Genomic DNA, 22,167 nt, shown 5'->3' on the forward strand with positions numbered 1-22,167 from the left:
GTGATTTATTGATTTCAATACCTTTAGCACTAATTATTGGAAGTCAAAATTGGTTTGGTAACCTCAGTGACCCTTGACCTCCATACACAGGTGATTCCAATCATAAGAAAGGGTATTTAAGTAGGCCAATTGTAAGTGTTTCTCATCTTTGCATCTTCTCTGAAGAGTGGCAACATGGGAGCCTCAAAACAACTCAAATGACCTGAAGACAATGAGTGTTCAACATCATAGTTTAGGATAAGGATACAGAAAGCTATATCAGAGATTTAAGCTCTCAGATTCAACTGTGAGGAACATTGTGAGGAATTGGAAGACCAGAGGCACAGTTCTAGTTAAGGCCTGAAGTGGCAGACCAAGAAAAATCTCAGATAAGCAGAGGCGAAGGATGGTGAGAACAGTCACATTCAACCCATAGACCAGCTCCAAAGACCTACAACATCATCTTGCTGCAGATGGTGTCACTGTGCATCGTTCAACTATTCAGCACACGTTTCACAAGGAGCTGCTGTATGGAAGAGTAATGCAGAAACAGCCTTTTCTGTTCGCTTGAGGTATGTTCAAGCACATTTGGACAAGCCAGCTTCATTTTGGAATAAGATGCTGTGGACTGATGACACTAAAATAGAGTTATTTGGGTAAAACAAGGGGCAGTATACATGACGGAAAAAGAACACAGCATTCCAAGAAAAACACTTGCTACCTACAGTAAAATTTGGTGGCGGTTCCATCATGCTGTGGGGCTGTGTGGCCAGTGCAGGGACTGGGAATCTTGTTAAAGTTGGGGTCGCATGGATTCCACTCAATATCAGCAGATTCTGGAGAACAATGTCCAGGAATCAGTGACAAAGTTGAAGTTGTGTCAGGGCTGGATCTTTCAACAAGACAACGACCCTAAACACTGCTCAAAATCTAATAAGGCATTCATGCAGAGGAACAAATACAACATTCTGGAATGACCATCTCAGTCCCCAGACCTGAATACTATTGAACATTTGTGGTGTGATTTTTAAAGCGGGCTGTCCATGCTCAGAAACCATCAAACCTGACTGAACTGGAGATGTTTTGTAAAGAAGAATGGTCCAAAATACCTTCCGCCAGAATCCATACTCTAATTTGGAGCTATAGGAAGTGTTTAGAGGTTGTTATTTCTGCAAAAGGAGGATGCACACAATGTTTAAACTTATGCACATGCCTAATTTTGTTTACATCATTCTTGTACACTTTCTGTAAATCATCTAAACTTTATTTAAATTCTCAAATATCATATATATATATATGTTTTTCTCCTATATGATATATTTAACTGAAATTTCTTATCCAAACAACCAATGATTTATAAAGGAAAATCAAGAAAATTTACAGGAGTGCCCAAACTTTTGCATAGCACTGTAAACAAACAAGTAACAGAGAGCACATGGCAATAGTTATCTGTGTCTTTATGTCAGAAAACCAGAAAGAGTCTTGGTAAATGTCGCACCAGTGCCCCTGTGTGGCTTGTGCATAAGTTGAAGTGCAAACAGCAACTTATGAGACAATGATGGATAACAAATATATATATATATATATTTCAAAGAGAAAAAATAAATAAATAAAAAAATAAAAACTGAGCAGATAAAAATGTCTTAGTTAACCCTTAAGAGCCTGCGATGAGAACAGTTACTCTGACATTTATGATCTCAACCATTCATTTAAATAACAATTTCTTATAAAAGGCAGACCATATTCAGAGGTTCAGTTTTACTCTGTCCAAGTCCATGGTCCTCCGTTTTAATACAAAAACAATCTGAATCAGCCATCCCTTAAACTTCTATAAACTGGGAGCAGATTTTTGCTTATATTCAGAAAATATTATTAATGACAAAGAACACTAAGGAAAAGTCAAACAGTATATTTGTAAGTCATTTGAAACATTTGAGCATTTTTAATGCACAAGTGCGACTTAAATAAACATAAACAACTAAAGGCTGCAGTTCCAAACAAAATGTTGTCACTGATGTGAAAGCTTGTATTGACTGGTTGCGGGTTCATGTGAGAATACACTGCACCATATAAATGTGTATAAATCTCTTAAAAGCTTAGAGAAGACTGAGGGTGCAAGTTTTAAATGAAAATGCATCCTGTTTGTACATGATAAAGAAAAATTAAGCAGCCCTTAATATTTGAACAAATAATGAATGAAGAAAACCTCTGACCTGTGGATATGCAGCTCCAGTCACAGGGAAGACAGTGGGGCGGGGAACATGCTGTAGAGGGTGTCCCAGGTACTGTGGGGTGCACACAGTGGGGAGGTGGGCCTGTATGGTGGTGTAGGGGTGGAGGCCCTGGGTGTGAGGGTGAGCCATAGCCTGGCCCGGGATTGCGTGGGACTGGTAGATGGTGGAGCCCACAGAGATGACGGGCACCACGGCTGCCGCAGTGACCGAGGCTGTCACCGTTGCTGTCCCCTGAGACTCCATGTTGACCCCGCTGTCGAGGACGACGCACGTGGCTTCCTGCGACCTCCTGCCCGAACCCCCGTTCGCCCCGCAGCGCCCAGAAGTCTCCCGCTGCTGGGCCGAGCCCCCACCCACAGACTGCTCGTACAGCCAGTACCACTGGTGAGCCACTTCAAACAGCACCTCAGGATACACACCTCCTCCCTTAGCTGCTTCCTCGACTGCCATGCAGGCCTTCTCCAGCATCACATTGTCCTGGAGAGACATGGGGACAGAGTGAGACACATGGGACTTTTCATTTAAGCTAAGTGTAACAACAAGCTACTTTCTATTGTATCATGATAATTTAATCAAATCCTGAAATTGCTTGTGTTTTTTTGTTGCAATAATCAGAATAACATTACATATAATGGAAAACAAATGTCCACTCTGTTCTGAGCGGTGACCCACTCCCACAGTACCTGCTCTTTGCACTGTACCAGTGCTCTCTGGATTTCATTAGGATTTAGGGCATGAGCATGTGGCAAACAGCTTAGGGCCAGCTCTGCTGCTGCCCGGACCATGTTGGGGTCTCTGGCCCGCGATGCTCGGTCTGCTAAGGACGCCACCTCTGGAGGAGTCAGGTGACCATCCCAGCACTCCACCAAAATGTTGAGAGCAGCACTGCCAATCTCCATGGCTTGGCCTGAGACATGGAAAGACACACGAGATCAGAAAATCTGGAGCTTCATGTTACCAGCACGCACGCACGCAGGCACAGTCACTGACCAGTGATCCAGGACACATGAGAGGAGTAGGTCCTGGACAGCCAGTTGGGGGAGACAAAGTTGTGGAGACCCAGAGCGTACAGGCCGATCTCAAAGGCACACAGGTGCAGGTTTCTGTGGGGCCCCTGGTGGCCCCCGCTGGCTGAGGGCTGGGTGAAAATGGAGGTGGAGGAGTTTCCCCCGGCTTTGATCAGCACCGTCTTGGCCAGCTCAAAGTAAAAATGTGCTGCTGCCTCTGACGGCTGATTGGGCACATGGGGTGCGTGGCACTCCGGGCGCCGCCCTTTGTACCTGGACATAGGGAGAAGAAGAGTAAAATCTGCTCAACAAAGGTGGACCTTTGGCCATTTAGAAGCCATTTCAGCCAGGCATGAGCTCTGGAGAATTGGGTGTGGACATTCTGCTCACACCTAAAATGCAGTGGGAGATTCACTGAGGCTGCTCCTGCTGCATTAGCTACTGTGGACACGTCTGTATATAAACATAAGGAGCTGGCAGGCTAATTTCCACAGAAATTTTGGAGCGACTTAAATGCTGCAACTTAATTAATTTCATAATAAAATAATAATAAAAATACATTTGATAAAAGTTACCTACTAATTGTTCTTGATTTATTGTCCATAAAATTTTCAAATGTCAAATGTTTGGTCCACATACACAGTCTTAATGATTTATTTGTTATATGAAGCAAAGAAACAAAAAAATCTTCATTATAAAGAGCAGACGATTGATTGTATAGTAAGACAAGATCTAACAAGTTTATACAGCTCTGCATAGAAAGGTGTGTCTAAAGTGTAGCTTCCGACTGTTTCTACAGCACCTTTACTTCTTAAATAATAACACCCTTGAGCTGGAGGAGCAGAAGGTGGAGCAGAATAAAGGCGTTATAGCTGGTGTAGACGATTAATCAATAATTCCACAACAGTAGTGTAAATCAGCTTTGAATGGTATAATAATAAAAATTCATTTTATAACCATTTGTTATCTCTATTTACAGCTCACCCTTGCCTGTAACTTCATACCTTTAGAGGGTATATCAGAGAGAGTAAGAGTTAAACTAGTTGTGTGATTTCACCCTCTAAAATGTGAATATGTGAAGAGGGATACTCCGGTGGAAACAGAACTGAGACACTTTGCACTGCTGCTACTTTCCTGATACATTTAAATGAAGGTGTTAAAGTCACACTTTCATTCACAGCCCTGAAAACTCTTGTGTCAATGGAGGAACAGAAAAGACCTGCAGACCTCGAGTTTGGTGAGCAGATAATGTTAGTCCTCCCACTGACCCTGATAATGTGCTTTATATGAGTTTATTTACCTGCTGGTGTCATTGCTCTTAGCTCTGGCCCCGCCCCCCGCCCTACGAGAGCCACTAGAGGAGGAGGAGCCCAACGAATCTGATGATGAACTGCTGATGCTATCACTGTCCTGGCCCCGGCCCCACGATGCTGCAGCCCAGCCACCCCGGAGCGGCCGGCGGCTGAGGGTGGGGGAACTGTCCGAGGTGGTCTCTGGAGCACTGCTGTCGATACTTGCCATGCCTAAGCAAAAATAATATACACATCACATTTTACATGAATATTCACAATATGGTACATCATTGGTTGCATGAATAGAAAAGCCACATAAACCAGTTTCAGTTCATTTAATTTTTGTCTGTTAAGCGATCATTTGTGGTTTCATTGTCAAAAGATTGAGAGTAGCAACTATTCAATTCCATTCCAGTGTTTTGTTCAACCTTCTGGTGGGGTATTAAAGCACAGTCCACCACCTTCAGGATGAAGCTCCACACACTGCAGTACAGTGATTTGTTGACAGACAAAGTGACAATGGGAATGAACATTTTAAAAACACTGCTCTACAATACAGAAATTATTTAAAATTTGAAATCATTTATGTGGGTTTCTCACCCTGAATGTCGTCCATTGTTGCTCTTCCACTTAGGGCTGGGCAACAGAATAGATTTCTGTAAGGCCCGTCAATATAGCTTAGAAATAAGATCTGGATATGTTTAGGCTGTATCCTGATATAAGAGATGTATGTGGATATAAAGCTGCTCACAGGTTGTTTCTCTGTACTCATGAAATGAGTGACAATACACTGTAAATGCACGCTAAAATATAATCTACTGATTATGTCGATCTCAAAATACACTTATTACCTTTCAGATAATACCTGCTTTAATTCTTTGGCTTTTTAATGTTAAATGAAGGATATTTACGTGTGTTAGAGGCAATGACAATGACTATAAATATGATCAAATTGTGCTTTAATACAAATAATTAAGCTTAATTTATTTATTCTTTATTTAAAGTTTCATTAAGTTTCATTAAGTTCGTCCATGTATTTTTTTAATCAATATTTAGTATGTAATATTTAATTTATAATTTGTGTATTTCATAAATGTATTCAATAAAATAATTATCAATGCAGGAAACATCATCACAGATATCCTTTATCCATGTCCTGACATACTGTAGATATAATATCCATATATTGCCCAGTCCTATTTTCAGTCACATTCTTCTTTTAATTCTTAATTCTTCAAGTTGGTATGATGTTCCAATATTTATGAAGCTGATGGGCTTTTGCCATTTAACTGAACTTGTGGTGGAAAACTAGTCCAAACTATGCTCTGGTGAGCTGAACTGCACCAGGACCACTTGGTGGAAACCAAAGCTTTGTATGACTGAAGTCAGCACCCACAGTCTGAAGCTAGACTGTTTCTAATGCTTTAATTTTAACTTTGTTGTTGCAGCGCTACTGTCTTGTTTGTGAACAAACAAGACATTTAAGAACATCATCATTTTGAGGTTTTGGACACTATGAACATGTTTAGACTTTTTCTGAAACTTTGTGGACCAAACAACTCATCAAATAATTGATAATATAATCAACAGATGAATTAATTATCTGCAGAGCTAATGTCCAGATTGATAAAAAAATATATATTGGCATTATTGTACCAGTGTGTTTTTTCTTCTGCCGCACAGGTGAGCCCCAGCAGCGTTGGCTGTAACCACAGCGTGCGCCCAATGCTAGTCGACTGGGAACAGTGACCTCCAGCTTAAATGGAGCCGTTTCATTCTGCTGGTCACTGGATGAGGGAGGCCCATCTGATACTGTAAGGTCACAAAACAGAGGGAAGTTTGTCTGTGTTACAATGAAGTCAATCCCCAAGTGTGTGGAAGCAAAGGAAGTCTTAGTTTTCACAAACAGATTTACCCAAACTAAATAGAGTAAATCTCTGCAATTACAAGCTCTATGTGAATGATCTTGGCATCAAAAAGAAGATAACACATGTGAGATTCCACCAGAAGTGTAAGCATCACTGTAAAGAATATTGCATTTTAAAGTAAATATCACCTAATATGCAGTACGAGCTTAAAAACTCAAGGAAGTCATTTAACATGTGGACATGAGCTGTGCAAAGTCTGACGTTGCTGCAGTGAAGCAGGGTAAAATGACAGAGGTTTTAGGAAAGAGATTCATAGGTGTTCTGGCACAGTTTGGCACCATCTGTACCATTTGAGATTTCTTAGGTCACGTTAACTTCGGCTTTAAACCATGGATTTGTAAATAAATGCAAATCCAACGATAGTGAAGTGAATGATGTAGTTAAAGATTAAAACGATCAATAAAAGTGGTTTATTTAATTGACTGTGGCGATTAAGTTTATATGTGTTACACATGTAACACATATAAATAAATATATTTATATGTGTTACACATGTGAATCATGTTGTGTTCCCTTATATAATTGTAGAATTATTATGAGGAACAATAACAACGTGTTAAAAGTAGTTTTATAACTTCCGATTCTTTCACTCAAGCCGTTTATATTCAACTGTAATTCGCATGTTCATCACATTTAACAGTAACTTTATGAACTGATAGTGACGATAACCCTGGATTTCGTGCTACAGCAGTGGAACGTCAGTGGCGCGGTTGCCGTTGCTGGTCGCTTCCATTCTAATTAATGTGAGCATTTCCACCAGACGCATTGCGGCAAGTCTCATCAGCGTCCCAGAAGCGGCTCGCCACAGCACTATCGACAGGTAGCAGTTCTATTTTTGCCGTTGCCGAGTCACGCCAAGCAGCAGTTCTATTTTTCAGTTGCCGTGTCGCGCCAACTTTAACAGAGCAGATCGGACCAGACGGCAAGTCCGACACAGAATCAAAGTAAAACAGTTCGGCCCCCCTTTCAAAAATAAAACACAATACGCAGGTCATATAGCCTATCGCAACTTCACATCCACATTACGTCGTAACCGGTGCTACCAGGTCAACAGTCAATTAATCATCAATCATCAATCAGAGCGTCTCGGAGAGTCATAATGTACGACGAGAGACTGATTGTTGAAGTGGAGAAACATAAAATCATTAATGACACCAGATCAACAGTTCTTCCACGTCGAAGAATGAAAGAAGCTGTGTTGTTGTCGTTTCCATTATTCACACAGTCTATCGCGGGATCTCGAGAACTCGCGTAAGTTCAGGATTATCACGTGATCTTCTGTGAATACCTCTGGCTCCCAAGGCACCGCTGCGCTGCCTTAACGCGCCCGAAGCAAAACCACGGCACTGACGTTCCGCTGCTGTAACACGCCCGGTGGAAATCCGCCTTAAGGCAAACAGCCTCCCCGGGAATCAGTGGTGAAGTGACCGCACGTCTCAATGAATCCACACAGCAGCTCATTAATACATCAATGAGTTAGTGATAGTGTCTCTTTTTTTTTTTTCTTTGTGGTCAATGGGAAAATTACTTGTTGGGCCCCATGGGATTTTTTTGTTGCAGTACCTAGTGTGGCCACCATGACAAAATTGTCTTCAAGGTAGAGGGGGCGGTGCTCTATCATCTCTGATTGACCAGTACTAGTCAGCCAATTACAGGCAGAGGAGGGCGTGACTTCATTGAATAGTCTTGTGACAGGTTAGTTAAGGGAAGAGAGAAATATGAAGGATTGAGAAGACAGAGAGAGAAAAGCAGTGAAAGTGTGAGTCAGAGAACCATGGCTTGTTCGAAATGGCGCAAGGTAGAAAACCGGGCTTTTAATCCGGAATGGAACGAGGCGCTTATGTTCATCCTTCGCTTAGGAAGCTCGACACCGCTGTGTCTCATTTTCTCTGAGACGGTGGCAGTGGTTATAAGAGTGAAAGTGAAAGGCCTACCAAACGAAGCACAAACTTGTTAATATTATTATTATTGTTGTTGCCGTTGTGAAAGTACTTATTATTTATAGTTCTCAGTTGAATTTCCAATTTACTTTGATTTTACTTCTGATATTTATTGTATCTATTATTAATGTATAATCCTCCAGAGTTGCACTGAAAATAAATATTGTTTAAATGGCGTTCTTTCCTCATTTGAGTTGAGTCCTTGACTTCATACAGATATTGATACAATAACAATGCTACTTCAATATATATATAAATGAATTGTAATTATAATGATCTTAAACATGATGATGGTGCAGACCTTTACTGACATTTTACCCATCCGGACCTCCTTAAATCATCATTGACCACCCCTGGTCTACAGTTACGCAGGGCCATAACTCTGGCTTACATTGGCCAATTTGGATGTTTGACAGCTCGCTTTAATCCTCTAAACCAATAGAATGGGTTAGGGTTAGGGCAAATGCATGTCTCCCACTCCATTAGCGAGTTAAAAGAACAAAAATGTGTAGGACGCAATTTGACGGACATTCGCCCTTCTCTATTAAGAACGATCTAATGTTGCTCTGGAATGACCAATCAGGCCGGGAATAGTCCCCAAAGCATGCTGGGAGGTGTAGTTTTTTTTCTCAGTGAAAATAACTTATTTTGATAAATGGCAAAGGTAAGACAACATTATTGTTGGAATCTGTGGATTCTCTGGTGTCCAGCAGAAACTGTTTTTTTTGTTTGTTGACATAATCACACTGATTCACTGACACCGTTACTGTGAAATTTGCTCCTGCTGGTTTGATCAATTGGTGTTTAAACTCTGTTTGGTGAACATAAGGATGTTTTTTGTGAGCTTTTAGCTGAGTTTCTGACCTTTCTGTGTGTATGCAGCATGTTGAAGAGGTTAACCAAACCTAATACACCTAATGCAATCCACAGCTGAGTGAGACTGTGATTTCTTAAGAATGTTTGCTGCTTTTTCTCAACATTAAGCAGTCTTTTTCAGCTAGAAACTGATGTATGTACACTGCTCACTACCCTGCACAAAAATCCATTTAGAACATTTGCAATTTTAACTCATTAGGAAATCAAGTCACACAGGAGTTGTCGATCCACTGCTGCCTCTATCAGCATGTTCAAACGTGTGATGGATTTACCTTCGAAAACGTACCGAGCAGCGACTCCCGAATCCCACAAGATAAAATCACTGATTTTATCCATTGATTATGGTGTGGGGAAGTAGTTTACAAAGTGATAAACCTATTCTTAAGATGGCGCACACTTATTCTACCATAGATTATATTAGGCAGGCGTTTTGTGAGTTGGCTAATTTTCTTTGTGGAAGTCACGTGTTCAATGAAAGTGAGGTTGTCAGAGTCAGCTCTGACAAAGTGTCAGTGCCTCATACAACCAAAATTCAAAAGCCTGAACTATCCCTTTAACTTAATTTCAACTAAGCACATAAACATGTTTGTGTGTGTGTGTTGGGGTTTCTCACCATGCTCCCTGGTCTCAGCAGTGCTCTCCCCTGCTGTACTGCTTTGCACTGGGTTTAGTTCGGCCTGATGAGCCACCTCTTCTCCAGCCAGTGTCACAGCAGAGGAAGAGGCTGACACAGTGGGCGCTGAAGAGGAAGATGAAGCCGTGTGTTTGGAAACTCCCCCTGTAGCTCCTCCCACCCCGCTGTGGCTAGAGGCAGTGTGCTTGGATGGGCTACGCTGGCTGCCAGCCGCTGGCTTACTGGAGTAGAAGGAGCTCAAAGTCTGAGGCTTGTGGGTCTGACTCTCCCTGTCCAATAACTTATCAAGTATCTGTGGATGGGAGAAGAGGTGGGGGAGAGACAGAGAAACAGAGAAACAGAGAACAAAAAAAAGAAGTAGAGAATGATCTTCAGTTATTAAACTATAGTTGGACAGAATTAGCTTTTGGTGACAGAATTAGAGTTTTAACTACTTGATATTGATTATTATTCCCCATGTCTGTCGACGTGTCAGATGGATGTGTAATTATTTTGAAACTGCAATCCAAAAATTACATACAAATTGTTATTTTTGTTAAATTCTTATTGTTAGAAAGCCTATTCTGACTAGAAACTCAACAGCTGTCTAACAGCTCAAGTGTGTTCATTTGTGTCATTCATACTGTATGTTAAAACTTTACTTAGAATTTAAGTGACACAAAATTACCAAATGAGCTCCTGTGTCCCAGTGACCTAAACAAAAAAAAATCAGATTTTCTCTATGGACTTTGGTGGAGGGGAGCAAGTGGTATACAAACTACAGTTTCCAGTAACCTATTCTTAAAGAAAATGATGAGTGATCAAATTACTGATGGCTACCTTCTTCAGCTTGCTCTGGTCATCCTTGTAAGTGATCATGAGGGCCAGAGCAAGGTCACCCTTGACCCGTCTGGTTCCCTCACAGAGAAGAGGATGTTCTGCCTCACTGACTGTCGTCTTCATACCTGGAGATGAGCAGAGCGATTACAACAGAAAACATGATAAGGCTCAGCAGACAAGGACCCAAGACCAGACAGAAGACACACGGGAACATGAACAGTGAAGTCAGGGGAAATTATGTTTTTACCTAATGCAGCAACAGCTGCCTCGAAGCCCAGCTCTTCATCACCAGGCATCTCGTTGTTACGGTTGCGGCTGGGTGGGCGGGACCCTGTTGGAGACACCACTGCACAAACAATATGGAGAAGAGTGAAAAGGGATGTTATTTCATTGAGTTCAAAATTCAATAAGGCAACAGACAATTTTTTTTTGTCACACAATATTTTTCCATTTCATGTTTTTTTAAATTAGTTAAAGCTATACTTACCTTTCTTGCATGTCTTATGTCACTTAGTAAAAATTTTAACATTAACACCTCCGCCCTCCAGGATTCATTAGCAGCCTGGTCACAGAATGCTAAGGATGTCCGCTCTGCTCTGACTGTAGGCTGGGACTGCAGAGGTTACTGTGCTTTGGGAGGTGATGCTGGCAAAAACACGCTGCTTGTTGAGCACAGTGACTGCACGCAAGAGTCTCAAACACTCTCCACCACAAAAAGTCGGCAGATTTAGCGGTAAAGTCGCAATCTTGGCAACACTGCTCTGTCAGAGATGCGTGTGACTCGCAAGCTGTGACACCGATCGGCGAGGCGCGCGACAGATGACAGAGACGAGGCGCGCAACAGAAGTCAGACAGGTAGCTTGGCAAACTATTTTATTCGGTCCGAATAATTTAATTGGTCATACTTTTATCATAAAAATATGAGAATTAAATAATGATGAGTTTCAAAACCTGGTGGGTTTATCTTACATTTTAGAGTGCCATACACTTATTAGGAGCAATTATTTTAATTTAAGATTACAAAAGAAAAGTGTAAAAATGCAAGAAAGGTAAGTATAGCTTTAAATTAGTCCTTTATCAGTCCTGCAGGGGAAATTCCCTCTTTGCATTTAACCCATCCTCTCCTCTCCTAGAAACCTTCCCAGAATTAGGAGCAGTGCCCGGGGAGCAATGGGGGTTGGGTACATTGCTCAGGGTACCCAAGCCCTTTTTTGACCTGGTGGGGAGTCAAACTGGCAGCCCTCCGGTTACAAGCCGGAGGGTTACGAGTTCCCTATCAACATGGCCATGGGGAGCCCATATGTCCCTGCACACCAAAGCACTACTAAATTCTTATTTATCTACTTATGCATGTTTAGATATTTAATTATCTTTTTACAGTATAAGCTACATTTTATGTATGAAAATGTCATATAAATAATAGTAGCAGTAGGACAACTTTAATGTTGTGACACATTAAACACCTCTTTATATAAATATCAGGTAAACAGTGTTTTGAATGTGGAGTAACGCAGTTTCTTTGTGTTGTCAATGGGTGCACAGTTTTTCTATGGAAACATCATCCAAGTGACAAAGAGAAAAGCACAGTGAAACCAATAAATGTGAATGGTCAAAATGACACTGTGCAGTCAGTTTTAACATCATAACAAGTACATGCTGTAATTTCCACTGCCACTCACTCAAAATCAAGAAGTCAGTATATTACACTATTGACTGAACTATTACACAAACAAAAAGCAAAACATTAGAATGTAATATTCCAAGTTGATACATCTTCTACAAAGAGAAAAGCAAATGGGTTTGTATTTTAAAATGTATAAAAAACTATTTAAAGGTGTAAACTATGTAAAGGTGGAGAATACTTTTGAATAACCAACCAATTATTGGTACTTACCTGGGGTACAGAGGACATCAAAGATGAAGCTGGCCAACATGAGTGGCAGCACAGGTCTGTAATCACAGAAGTTTCCGTCTCTAAGTTGCTCAGCTCTCTCTCGGATGGCTGACATCTCCACCAGGCCCAGAGGAATCTTCTTCAACAGAGACACCACCTCTGACTCCTGATAGGCAAGCTTCACCTGGTCAGTCATCCCAAAACACACACACAAAATTATATGATTGCATGTATTTCTTTTTAATATTTAGTGTATTTTACAAAATGCATCATATGTATTGAATATAATACATTAGATGATTATCAATGCAACATCCTTTAAAACCAGAAAAAGTCATCACAGATACTTTATCGTGAAATTACAACAATCCAAAACCTTGTAGACCATATATTGTCCGATGTCTTGATATAGATACAATATCAATCAATTGCCCAGTCAATCGACTATTTGATTTGAGTGTTCTTAATTAAAACAAGCTCTCTGCCTTTTCAGCTTAAATGTGAATATGTTCTGGTTTCTTTGCTCCATAAAACAAGGAAATCATTAAAACTCATTTTGTCATCATTTCGATGACTGGTAAACATCAACAAAGGAATTGATAATGAAAACATCACTATATGCAGCCATAAACTAAACAAACAACAATTGCTCTGATGATCCTGCCTACTGCAGCTTTAATCAGGGAAAATGTGTTGGCTGAATAAACTTACAGTACTTATTACTACTATGAAGCATAATCAAATTTTGTGAGCTCATATAACCTCTGAGCAAATGACTTTAAAGCAGCCAGAACATCATTTGAAAATAACAAAGTAACAAATAGTGATAATGAATAAATGCAACCTCCAGAGCTTTGGTGGATGCCGGGGGTCTCTGGAGTTCCAGGGAGAACATGCCGGTGCTGAAGGCCAGGTTGTGGAGCTCCAGTCTTTCACTGAGAACAGTGAGGAGGAAAGCAGCTTTGGACAGCGTGTTGGTGGCCACCTGTGTCTGACGGGTGGTTGACACTTTGCTCTTCTTACCCTAAACCCAACAACAAAGAAAATAATAACGGTAATAATAAATTATAATGATGATTGTGTGTGTAACTAAAACCTCTGATTAGCAGATTCACACTATGGTTAATATTTGTTGTTGGAGTTACAAAGTGGCACCATGGTAACCATGACCATATAAAGAAAAGAAAAACTGATATTAGAAGAGTCTGATGGCTTTCCTTCATGAAGAAAGGCTCAATATCCCACTACACATTTCAAGATGCTGACTGCTGAGTTTGCAAGATTGAGACTGTACAACAGAAGGAGAGAAAAGAGGTCAAAGGTCATAGGAGAAAGTGTCTCAGGCTGCTGGGACATGTGACAATATCTACCTTGGTCTGCGGCTGCTCCACCTTCAGGTCTGGAGGGTTCGCTAGCAGGTCAGTGGCCAGCTCCACTGCCAGCCGACACGCCTCGTTACTGTAACCATGGGCGTACAGGGCCTCGGCACACGCAAACAGAACCTGCAAACACAGCCACAGTACCCACGTCAGTAAGAATCTACGTCGCTGTGGTTTATGGAATACTGGGAAAACCACAAACTTAACCAGAAACATTATTTATATATATAATAATTACTGTACCCGAGTACTAAACGTGATTTATTTTTGAAAATGTACTTCTGCATTGAAAATATGAGGTAATGTGAGAGTTATAATAGTTAAATTATGAAGCTTTAGTACCTAAAAAACATAAATGCAAAACATAAACAAGGTTATGACAAATGGCCATTTTTGTAGCTATTTAAGTGTAACTAAACCCCTAAAGCACTTTTTCCAGGTATAAACACGTGCAAATCTTCACAGTTGAGTGTAAAGTATTGAAATTATACATGTGATCTCCTGCCAATATATTTATAGCACCTTACAAGTATGATATACACCCACACCTGTAAAGCACAATGTAACCAGTGTTCCTCACCTCCATGCGTCCTTCTTGCTCCAGAGGTTTGATTCCTGCAAAGATGTCTGGCTCCTCCTCCTGATGGTTGTCTGTCAGCTGCCTCTCTGCTCCCTCCTCTGAGGCAGCGCTCAGGTAGTATGCTTGATAGTCGTCCTCACCCACAGCTTCTCCTCCAGCAGGTCCGGCTGCAGCCTCACCACCTTGGACGGCAGGTCCACCTGCAGCCGCTGCCCCATCCCCTGCTACTGCAGCTCCGGCAGGCACCACCTCTCTGTGGCCACGCGGTGCCTTTGCAGATGCTGGAGCGGTGCCTGGTCTTACTGTTGTGCTGGAGGTGGATGGATGGTTACTGTCAGCAGAGTCCACATCTTCATCTTTGTTCTGGACAGATTCCACCTCCACCTGTACCTCCACCTCTGCCTCCTTCTCTGCAGCACTGGGCGTGTCCGTAACAACCACAACCGTATCTTTGGAGGGGAAGCAGGGGTGAGTCGGCTCTGGAGCAGGAAGTACAGCAGCGGTATGGCCGATGCGCTTAGTTTCAAAAACCTTGTCCCCCCCACTGCTGTTGTACTTGCGAGAGTCTCGTAGCAGGGGGCTTGGAGAGGGCACCATCTCTGGTGGCGGAGGGAGGAACTCAAAAGTGTTGCTAGCCTCAGCACCCAGAGCCAAATTGCAGCCATCATCCAGGTTGAGCTCAGCCATGTCCGGCTCCAGGGAGCTATCCTCACTGCTGGTTCTCCGCTTGGCACCGGCATGCTTACCGCCTCCTAAACCGCCACTCCCTCCAGGACCTCCAACAGATGCACCCTTTACACCTCCAGGAGTCAGTTTCAGCTTTCCTCCAGAGGAGGAGCCTGGCCCTTTGTACATGCACTTCACACCTCCATCGTCTAGGGAAAGAGAGACGCTGCCCCCAAGGCGGACCAGCACCCCGCCACCTCCACTCACAGACAGCCCCTTCCTCTTTGTCAGAATGGTCTCCTTGGGTCGCACTGCCACCTCCTGTTGAGATAAGTGACTGCTGCCTCTTCCTTTAAAATCTCCACCTTCAGCTCTCCCTCCTCCCCCCGACTCAGCGTCTCCACCTCCCCCTGCAGCTTTGACTCCTCTTTGATGTTGCACTGCTCTGGACCAGCAGAAGTTGGCGCTCTTCTTATCGGCACTACAATAGGTGATGCCTTCCAGTGGGTATGCAACCTCCCAGTTGAAATAGCAGGACTCAACCGCAGGCTTGAAACCCTGGAACAGTTTATCCAAGGATTTCCGATGTTGCCCCCGCTTCACAATTTCAATTACTTTTAGATGCCACTGCTTCAACTGGACAGCCAGTTCCAGACGCCTGGGAAAAAGCAAACACAGCCTTTATTTTTCACTGGAGTTCATGTTTAGTGATATCTTAACTGCACTTTCTGATGATCAAGTGATAAATGTGCCGATATAAACATACAATACATCTGTAACCATATGCAGTGTATGGCCAGGTGTCAGTGGTAGGGATATTATTTCATCCCATATCGAGTAGAAAATCACTCACAGTGTGCCGATTGTGGTGAATTTGAATGATCACGATATTCGTGAATGGGGGAAAATCATTGATATTTTATGCGAGTGAATTAAAAATGCTATCTAGCTGATATGAACTATTATTGAATTATGAATATATGAATGAATTATCACGTATTATCAAGTATCATAATAAAAGTTAGTAACTAGTGGTTTGAGTGTTTTCTCTGTATCCTTAAGCTTTCAAGTAGATACAGGCATTCATAAATTGCCATGTTCGTTTATGAAAGAAAATATTTTTATGATTGTTCCAACTATATCATGATGGTTATTATTTTTGTCTGAATAATTGCTACAAAGAAATCATCATATCGTCCCATGGTCAGCCAGTGGCCCAGTGGTCTGACCTGCAGGGGCTCATGGTTGGGTCGAGTACTGCCAGCCTCCAGAGCACCACCATCTCATCACACATGCTGGCACAGGCGTGAGCCGCCACCTCCGACTGGCCATTGCTGCGTCCAGTGTGGCCGCTGGCACTGCTGTGGGAGGCTGACGTCCGGACACTGTACCACCAGCTGATGATCTGAACACATTCAGGCAGACAACTCAGTGAGGTGGGTTACAATATAACATACAGTATAAGCGTTGATTAAGAGACATGTTTAATACTGATTTGCCTTTTCAGTTTCCCACTCTATTCTTTAGTCATTTTTCAAAAAAAAAAAACACAATTGTAGAGTACTTCATGCAATGCTGTTTTTTTTTGTTTTTTTTTACCTCCGCTTTACCTCGCCGGAGTTTGTTTCTTTGTCTGTTAGTTAGCAACATAACTCAAAGTCCTGGACAGATTTGGATGGCATTTTCAGGAAATTAAACTGAATTTTGCTTTCTTGTTAAATGTGAGACAAAATCATCACCACATCATCACAAGAACCAAAGACTTAAACTACTTCAGTCTGTGTGTATTGAATTTATATAATACAGGGTTTCACTATTTGAGCTGAATTGCTGACATAAATTAACTTTTCCACGATATTCTAATTTATTGAGATGCACCTGTATGATGGTTCTTTTCTTGCCACTTTAACCCATGTCAGTGTGCATGGGCACACATGGCCCATTCATAGGTGGATTACCCAGGAGCTGGAAATCGCACCATTGACCCCATGACGCCTTGCTGGGCAAAGGCTACCACTTAGCTATGTAAATGTTCAGTCCTAAAAATAAAACACAACCTTCCCTTTTTTTAAGCATTTGAGCACTAGAGCACCCATGAACAAGAACTTTTCAGCTGGGACGTCAGAGTCAGCCAAGTCCTGAGTGAACCTCAAAATTATTAGACATTACCCAAAATCACACTGCAGCACAGCAAAATGTATTACAGTTCTAAAGATGTGGCTTATTCATTGGTTCGTCATCATTCTCAGTAGATTTAGATAGAGTTGCGTCTTACGAGTGAATTACACACGGTGAGGATGTACCTGTTCATAGGTGAGACACTGCTCCGTGAGGATCTCAAGAAGCGGCGCTGCATTGCTGTCTCGTCTCTTGAACATCTCTCTGACGATGGACAAAAGGTTCCAGATGCCTTCTGGCTCACGGCCCCTCAGTGGTCGCAGCAGACACGCCCACTCAGCAGCGGCGGGTGGCTCCGTGGATGACAGATACATGGAGTTTACATCACTGTAAATACAATGTACAAAAAGAGCTTCAAGACTGAAATTAAATAACACATCTTTAGCCATTTAGGTTTTATTTGTTTTTGGGTTTTTTTAGTTTCTGGATAACTTTCTAGTAAATTGTCTGTATTTATATAGCGCTTTTCTAGTGATAACCATCTAAAGCTGCTTTCCACTACATTCGGAGCAACTTAAGGTAAGTGTCTTGCCCAGGGACACATCAACATGTAAACTCCTGACCTTAAAGTTGTAAGAAGACTCACTGTTCTACTTATCCAGAAAAATACGTGGGCCATGTCTCCAACAACAGCTATGGACTTATCTATGATTATATGGAACTTCTGGGTTTAGATGTGATTTATGGCAGGCTCATATACAAGCATAGACTATTGCGATACAGCAGGGGATTTTTTTCAAGCAATAATTAAACAATATACCCTAAACTATTCATAGACATTACAATTTAACACTCTCAGTGGTAACATGGCTGCCAGGAGAGACAGCAGGAAAAACATTTTAGCCACTTAAACACCGTGTAAACAAGTGATGAAAAATATCTATTCTAGAAAAATAATGTGTTACTTACCACCTTCCTGAATTTGAATGATTAAACAAAGTCTCAAAGTGTTTAAAAATTTGGTTTAAAATGTATAATCCTTCAACATTTTCTGCACTGAAACACTGGGGGTGTGTCCACTGGAAGAGTCAAATGCACACTTACACGCATACAGACGTGAACAGTAAGCTTTAGTGGGAACCAAGTCTGTGAAGGTCGATTGCTTGCATATTAACGTAAATGCTTCAGCATCAAACTTCCTGGCCAACAAACTTGAAGAGAAGCTCTCCTGCTTTGGTCCCCACTAAAGCTGATACAAGTTTCTGTCCACTGGAGGAGTTATGTTAGAGCGAAATGACTGCTGTTGATCCAACACCTTCTCACCCAAAAATATCAAAGGTATGGGAGCATTTTACTCTGAATGAACACAGGGAAAAAAAATATGTATGAAATTTGCAAAGTTGAGTTTGCATATCATGTCAGCATGTTGGTTTGATATGTCACGTCAGCATGTAGTTGGAAAGACACTACAGAGATAGAATACTGGGCAGCATACTGGGCACACACTTCTTGGTAATTTTGCCATGTGCAATTTTTTTTTGGCAATTTGTGTCATTTTAAAAATGTTTTCTTGGTTTACACAGGTTTTTAAGCTCCCATAGAACAGATGTACCATTTACATTACAATGTGTACTGTACATTGAACCCCGGAAGAAGAAGAACTTCCGTTGTGGAGTTGTTTCACGGGCGACAGTGTCCTCTGTCTCTGTGTCCAACTCCGGGTCAAAGGCGTAAAGGGACTGTGGCGGGGAGTTGTGTCCTAACGCCATTTTTAAACATTGTTAAAACAATGTTTTGATAATGAGTAGCAGTGCATCCACCTTTCCAGAGGGGGAGCTGCGCTTCTGAGAGTTGGTGTGCCAACTACGTCACTTCCAGGTATTACAAGATAGTTGGGAAGGCTCTACGCTGGCTGGCCAATCATAACACAGTCTGTCTCCTGGGGTTGAGATTTCAGTCTGAAACAGCGCGACTGACGAGAGCTTCAGTGAGGAGAGATTTCTATTGGCTCATTTACAGCAACAAGGAGGTTTTTGACCATAAAAACAAGTTAATGTATGTACGTAGACCGCCATAACTCACATATATGTGCAATAGGACCAGTCTATGGGAGCTATAATTTCTTATATATACACTTGGTCCTTGGATTTGAATTTTACATTAAAACTTTTATCTAAATGTTTTTATTTATCTTTTGTAGAGGTATCAGTAGCAATATTTATTAAAGGTCCCATAATATACCCTATTTCTCCAAGTTAAACTAGTTCCCTGGTGTCCTAATGAACATGTCTGTGACATGCTTTGGTCAAAATACCATAAGGATGAAGCACCACAGCAGTTCAATCACCCTGCCAAAACAGCCCTGTTCAGAACGCTGTTTAGTAGTGTCTCTTAAAAAAAGGAGTGGCTCTTATTTTGAAGGCCACTGTGAATAGAACGTGAGAGAATGACATTTTGCACTCGTCTGCCTGAAAAAAAGCTTTCAGGTACTCTGGCCTCTGCTTGAAATACTATCCTAACTGAACTTAAATTGCCAACATTTATTTCACTGGGAGCTTTCTGCCCCATCTTAAAAGACAGATAACAGAAATCCATTGATCTGTGTCTGTGTTCTTAAATCGTTGCAACCACAACTCCTGCACTTTATATGTCTATCTAGTTACACGTTTATATTTCAATGTTTGTTTTGCAAGTGTTATCGCCCTGTTTACTAATTAACTACAACAGAACACTGACGTGTGCTGTTGCCTTTCTTGGCCAGGTCACCCTTGTGAAAGAGATCTTGATCTCGATGTGTTTTTATCTGGTTAAATAAAGGTTAAATAAAGGTTAAATAAAGACGAGAGAAATGAAGACGAAACACGCTTCAACACACAATCACCTGAAATAAAACAAGCATTGCACCAAATGAATAATGGAGGAAACACTGAGCCTGTTTATATTAACAAGAGTGTAAACGTTGAGATGCGAGTCATGCTGCACACTGTTTGCTGCAGGGACGCATGGCCTGGCACTTGCAGCAGTACATCGCTGACGATGTCACGATGAAGAAAATATTAAACTGGCACCATATAAAGACATACGTGTAAATATTAAAGTAGTTGAATACAGTTCTGAGGTTTAGAATAGTACTGCTGAAGTGTTTGAGTGTCCTGTTTGGGAGAAAATAGGCAATGGGTACCTGAAGACAACAGGTGAGGGCCCACAGAACTTGTGTAGAGTCTTTTTGATGTTGTCACTGAGAGTCGACTCATCCAAATACCAAGTGCTCTGGTCAGAAGCTGAAGGGCCTGCTGTCGGGTCTACACGTGGACACAAATACACAAACATTAACAGTCAGCAAACTGTAGACAAGTTGTGAATTTAAGTATAGGAAATGTACACGCCACCAGTTCTGCAAAATAAAGCCATGGAAACCTGTATTCTCTTGAATGGCAGCCAGGGGGCAATGCCCCTGGTTTGCATGCAGGGAAAAGTGCCAGTTAACATTTTCCTGAGGAGTTAATGTTCTCAATCACTAGTGGCTGGTTTTCTTCAATATGCATTGTAGTCAAAGTGAATATGCATTATGGAAATAAGTAATAATATGCCTTGAATGTGATGCACTTGATTGAAGTTATGTAGTCTCTGGTTGTAATATCATGACAATTCAAAGTTTGTTTTCTCAGTGTAAACTAAAATCTACTGTACCTGGAGCTCCACACACAGTGTTGATGGCAGTGGACTGAGAAGACAACAGCTCATCCAGCAACCTTTGAGCAGTGGGTAGGATCTGAAGATACAAAGTCACCATTTATCAATCTAAATCATAGAAATATAATGTACTTAAATTGCCATCAGGAGCGAGAATTTCACCTGCTGAGGCAGTTCACTGATGAGGTACTGGGCAAACTTCTGGAGCTGGTCCCTCTGCAGTCTGGATAAAGACTCAGAGACCGGAGCCCTAAGACAAACTGCTGATGCCTACACAGACACAGACACAGACACACAGACACACACACAGACACGCGCACGCACACAAAAATAAGTTAGTGTTGTGTTAGTGGCAGGGGAACTCATGAGGTAGGGACCCATGAGTTGCTGGTCTAACACTGAAGTAACAAAAATAACACATTTGGATCTAGTGATGGAGCGGATCAACAACTCTTGTGTGACGTGATGTAAAATTACAGATTCTCTCCATTCTCTTCATCCTTTGTGTGGATGGAGATGGTGCTTTACACCATTGTGAGGCAATCTTCAGCTTGTAGTTACAAAAGGTTGTTTTAAAAGGTGAGATAAAGCAGCAAACATAATCTAATATAAGTGCAAGCCCTTTGTCAGTTGGCTAAAATCTGTTTTCCAATACATCCCCACTACTTAACATAAACAATGTAAAACTTCCATTACCATTAAAAACCTTTTCAAAAATCATCTAGATAAAATATAATAAATATTGTTGATAAGAAAGTCCCAGAGTCTTCAGCATGTTTATTAAAACTTCGTCCACATCAGGGTAGAAAATATTTGTAGTGTGAATGTATGTAGAGGTTGTCAGATTATTTATATTTTTATTATGTGACTGACAGATCTGATAGAATCGCTTAGTGTGGATACAAACACTCACATTGTGGATCCTGAAGAGGCACAGTGCTACAACATGGGCACACCATTTGGCTCCTGCACCACATGTGCAACTACAGGAAGTGATGCGGCACCGGTCAAACATAACAGCCACATTGTAGGCCCCTTTTGACTGACCGGCCTGACTGGTCACCACTGTGGCACTGAGATGGAAGCCTGGGTAAATGAGAGGAGAATATTTAGAGAAGAGATATTTAT

The 22,167-nt window shown here is 41.6% G+C and overlaps 1 protein-coding gene across 1 annotated transcript in view; it reads right to left on the reverse strand.

Annotated features, from left to right (window-relative positions):
* The window catches only part of zswim8 (zinc finger, SWIM-type containing 8), a gene marked incomplete at its 5' end in the record, with an annotated part of 50,751 nt that overhangs the window by 7,395 nt on the left and 21,189 nt on the right, over nt 1–22,167 (reverse strand). Inside the window, 19 exons of the mRNA XM_083898227.1 lie at nt 705–815; nt 2,193–2,690; nt 2,897–3,120; nt 3,204–3,493; nt 4,521–4,743; nt 6,169–6,324; nt 9,870–10,182; nt 10,710–10,834; nt 10,957–11,055; nt 12,604–12,787; nt 13,448–13,627; nt 13,974–14,105; nt 14,563–15,886; nt 16,458–16,633; nt 17,532–17,733; nt 20,528–20,648; nt 21,037–21,118; nt 21,202–21,309; nt 21,953–22,125. Coding sequence (XP_083754353.1) covers nt 705–815; nt 2,193–2,690; nt 2,897–3,120; nt 3,204–3,493; nt 4,521–4,743; nt 6,169–6,324; nt 9,870–10,182; nt 10,710–10,834; nt 10,957–11,055; nt 12,604–12,787; nt 13,448–13,627; nt 13,974–14,105; nt 14,563–15,886; nt 16,458–16,633; nt 17,532–17,733; nt 20,528–20,648; nt 21,037–21,118; nt 21,202–21,309; nt 21,953–22,125 — 4,721 coding nt within the window. The remainder of the gene's footprint in view (nt 1–704; nt 816–2,192; nt 2,691–2,896; nt 3,121–3,203; nt 3,494–4,520; nt 4,744–6,168; nt 6,325–9,869; nt 10,183–10,709; nt 10,835–10,956; nt 11,056–12,603; nt 12,788–13,447; nt 13,628–13,973; nt 14,106–14,562; nt 15,887–16,457; nt 16,634–17,531; nt 17,734–20,527; nt 20,649–21,036; nt 21,119–21,201; nt 21,310–21,952; nt 22,126–22,167) is intronic.

This window comes from Microchirus variegatus (assembly GCF_963457635.1).
Source record: "Microchirus variegatus genome assembly, chromosome: 11".
Classification (NCBI taxonomy): domain Eukaryota; kingdom Metazoa; phylum Chordata; class Actinopteri; order Pleuronectiformes; family Soleidae; genus Microchirus; species Microchirus variegatus.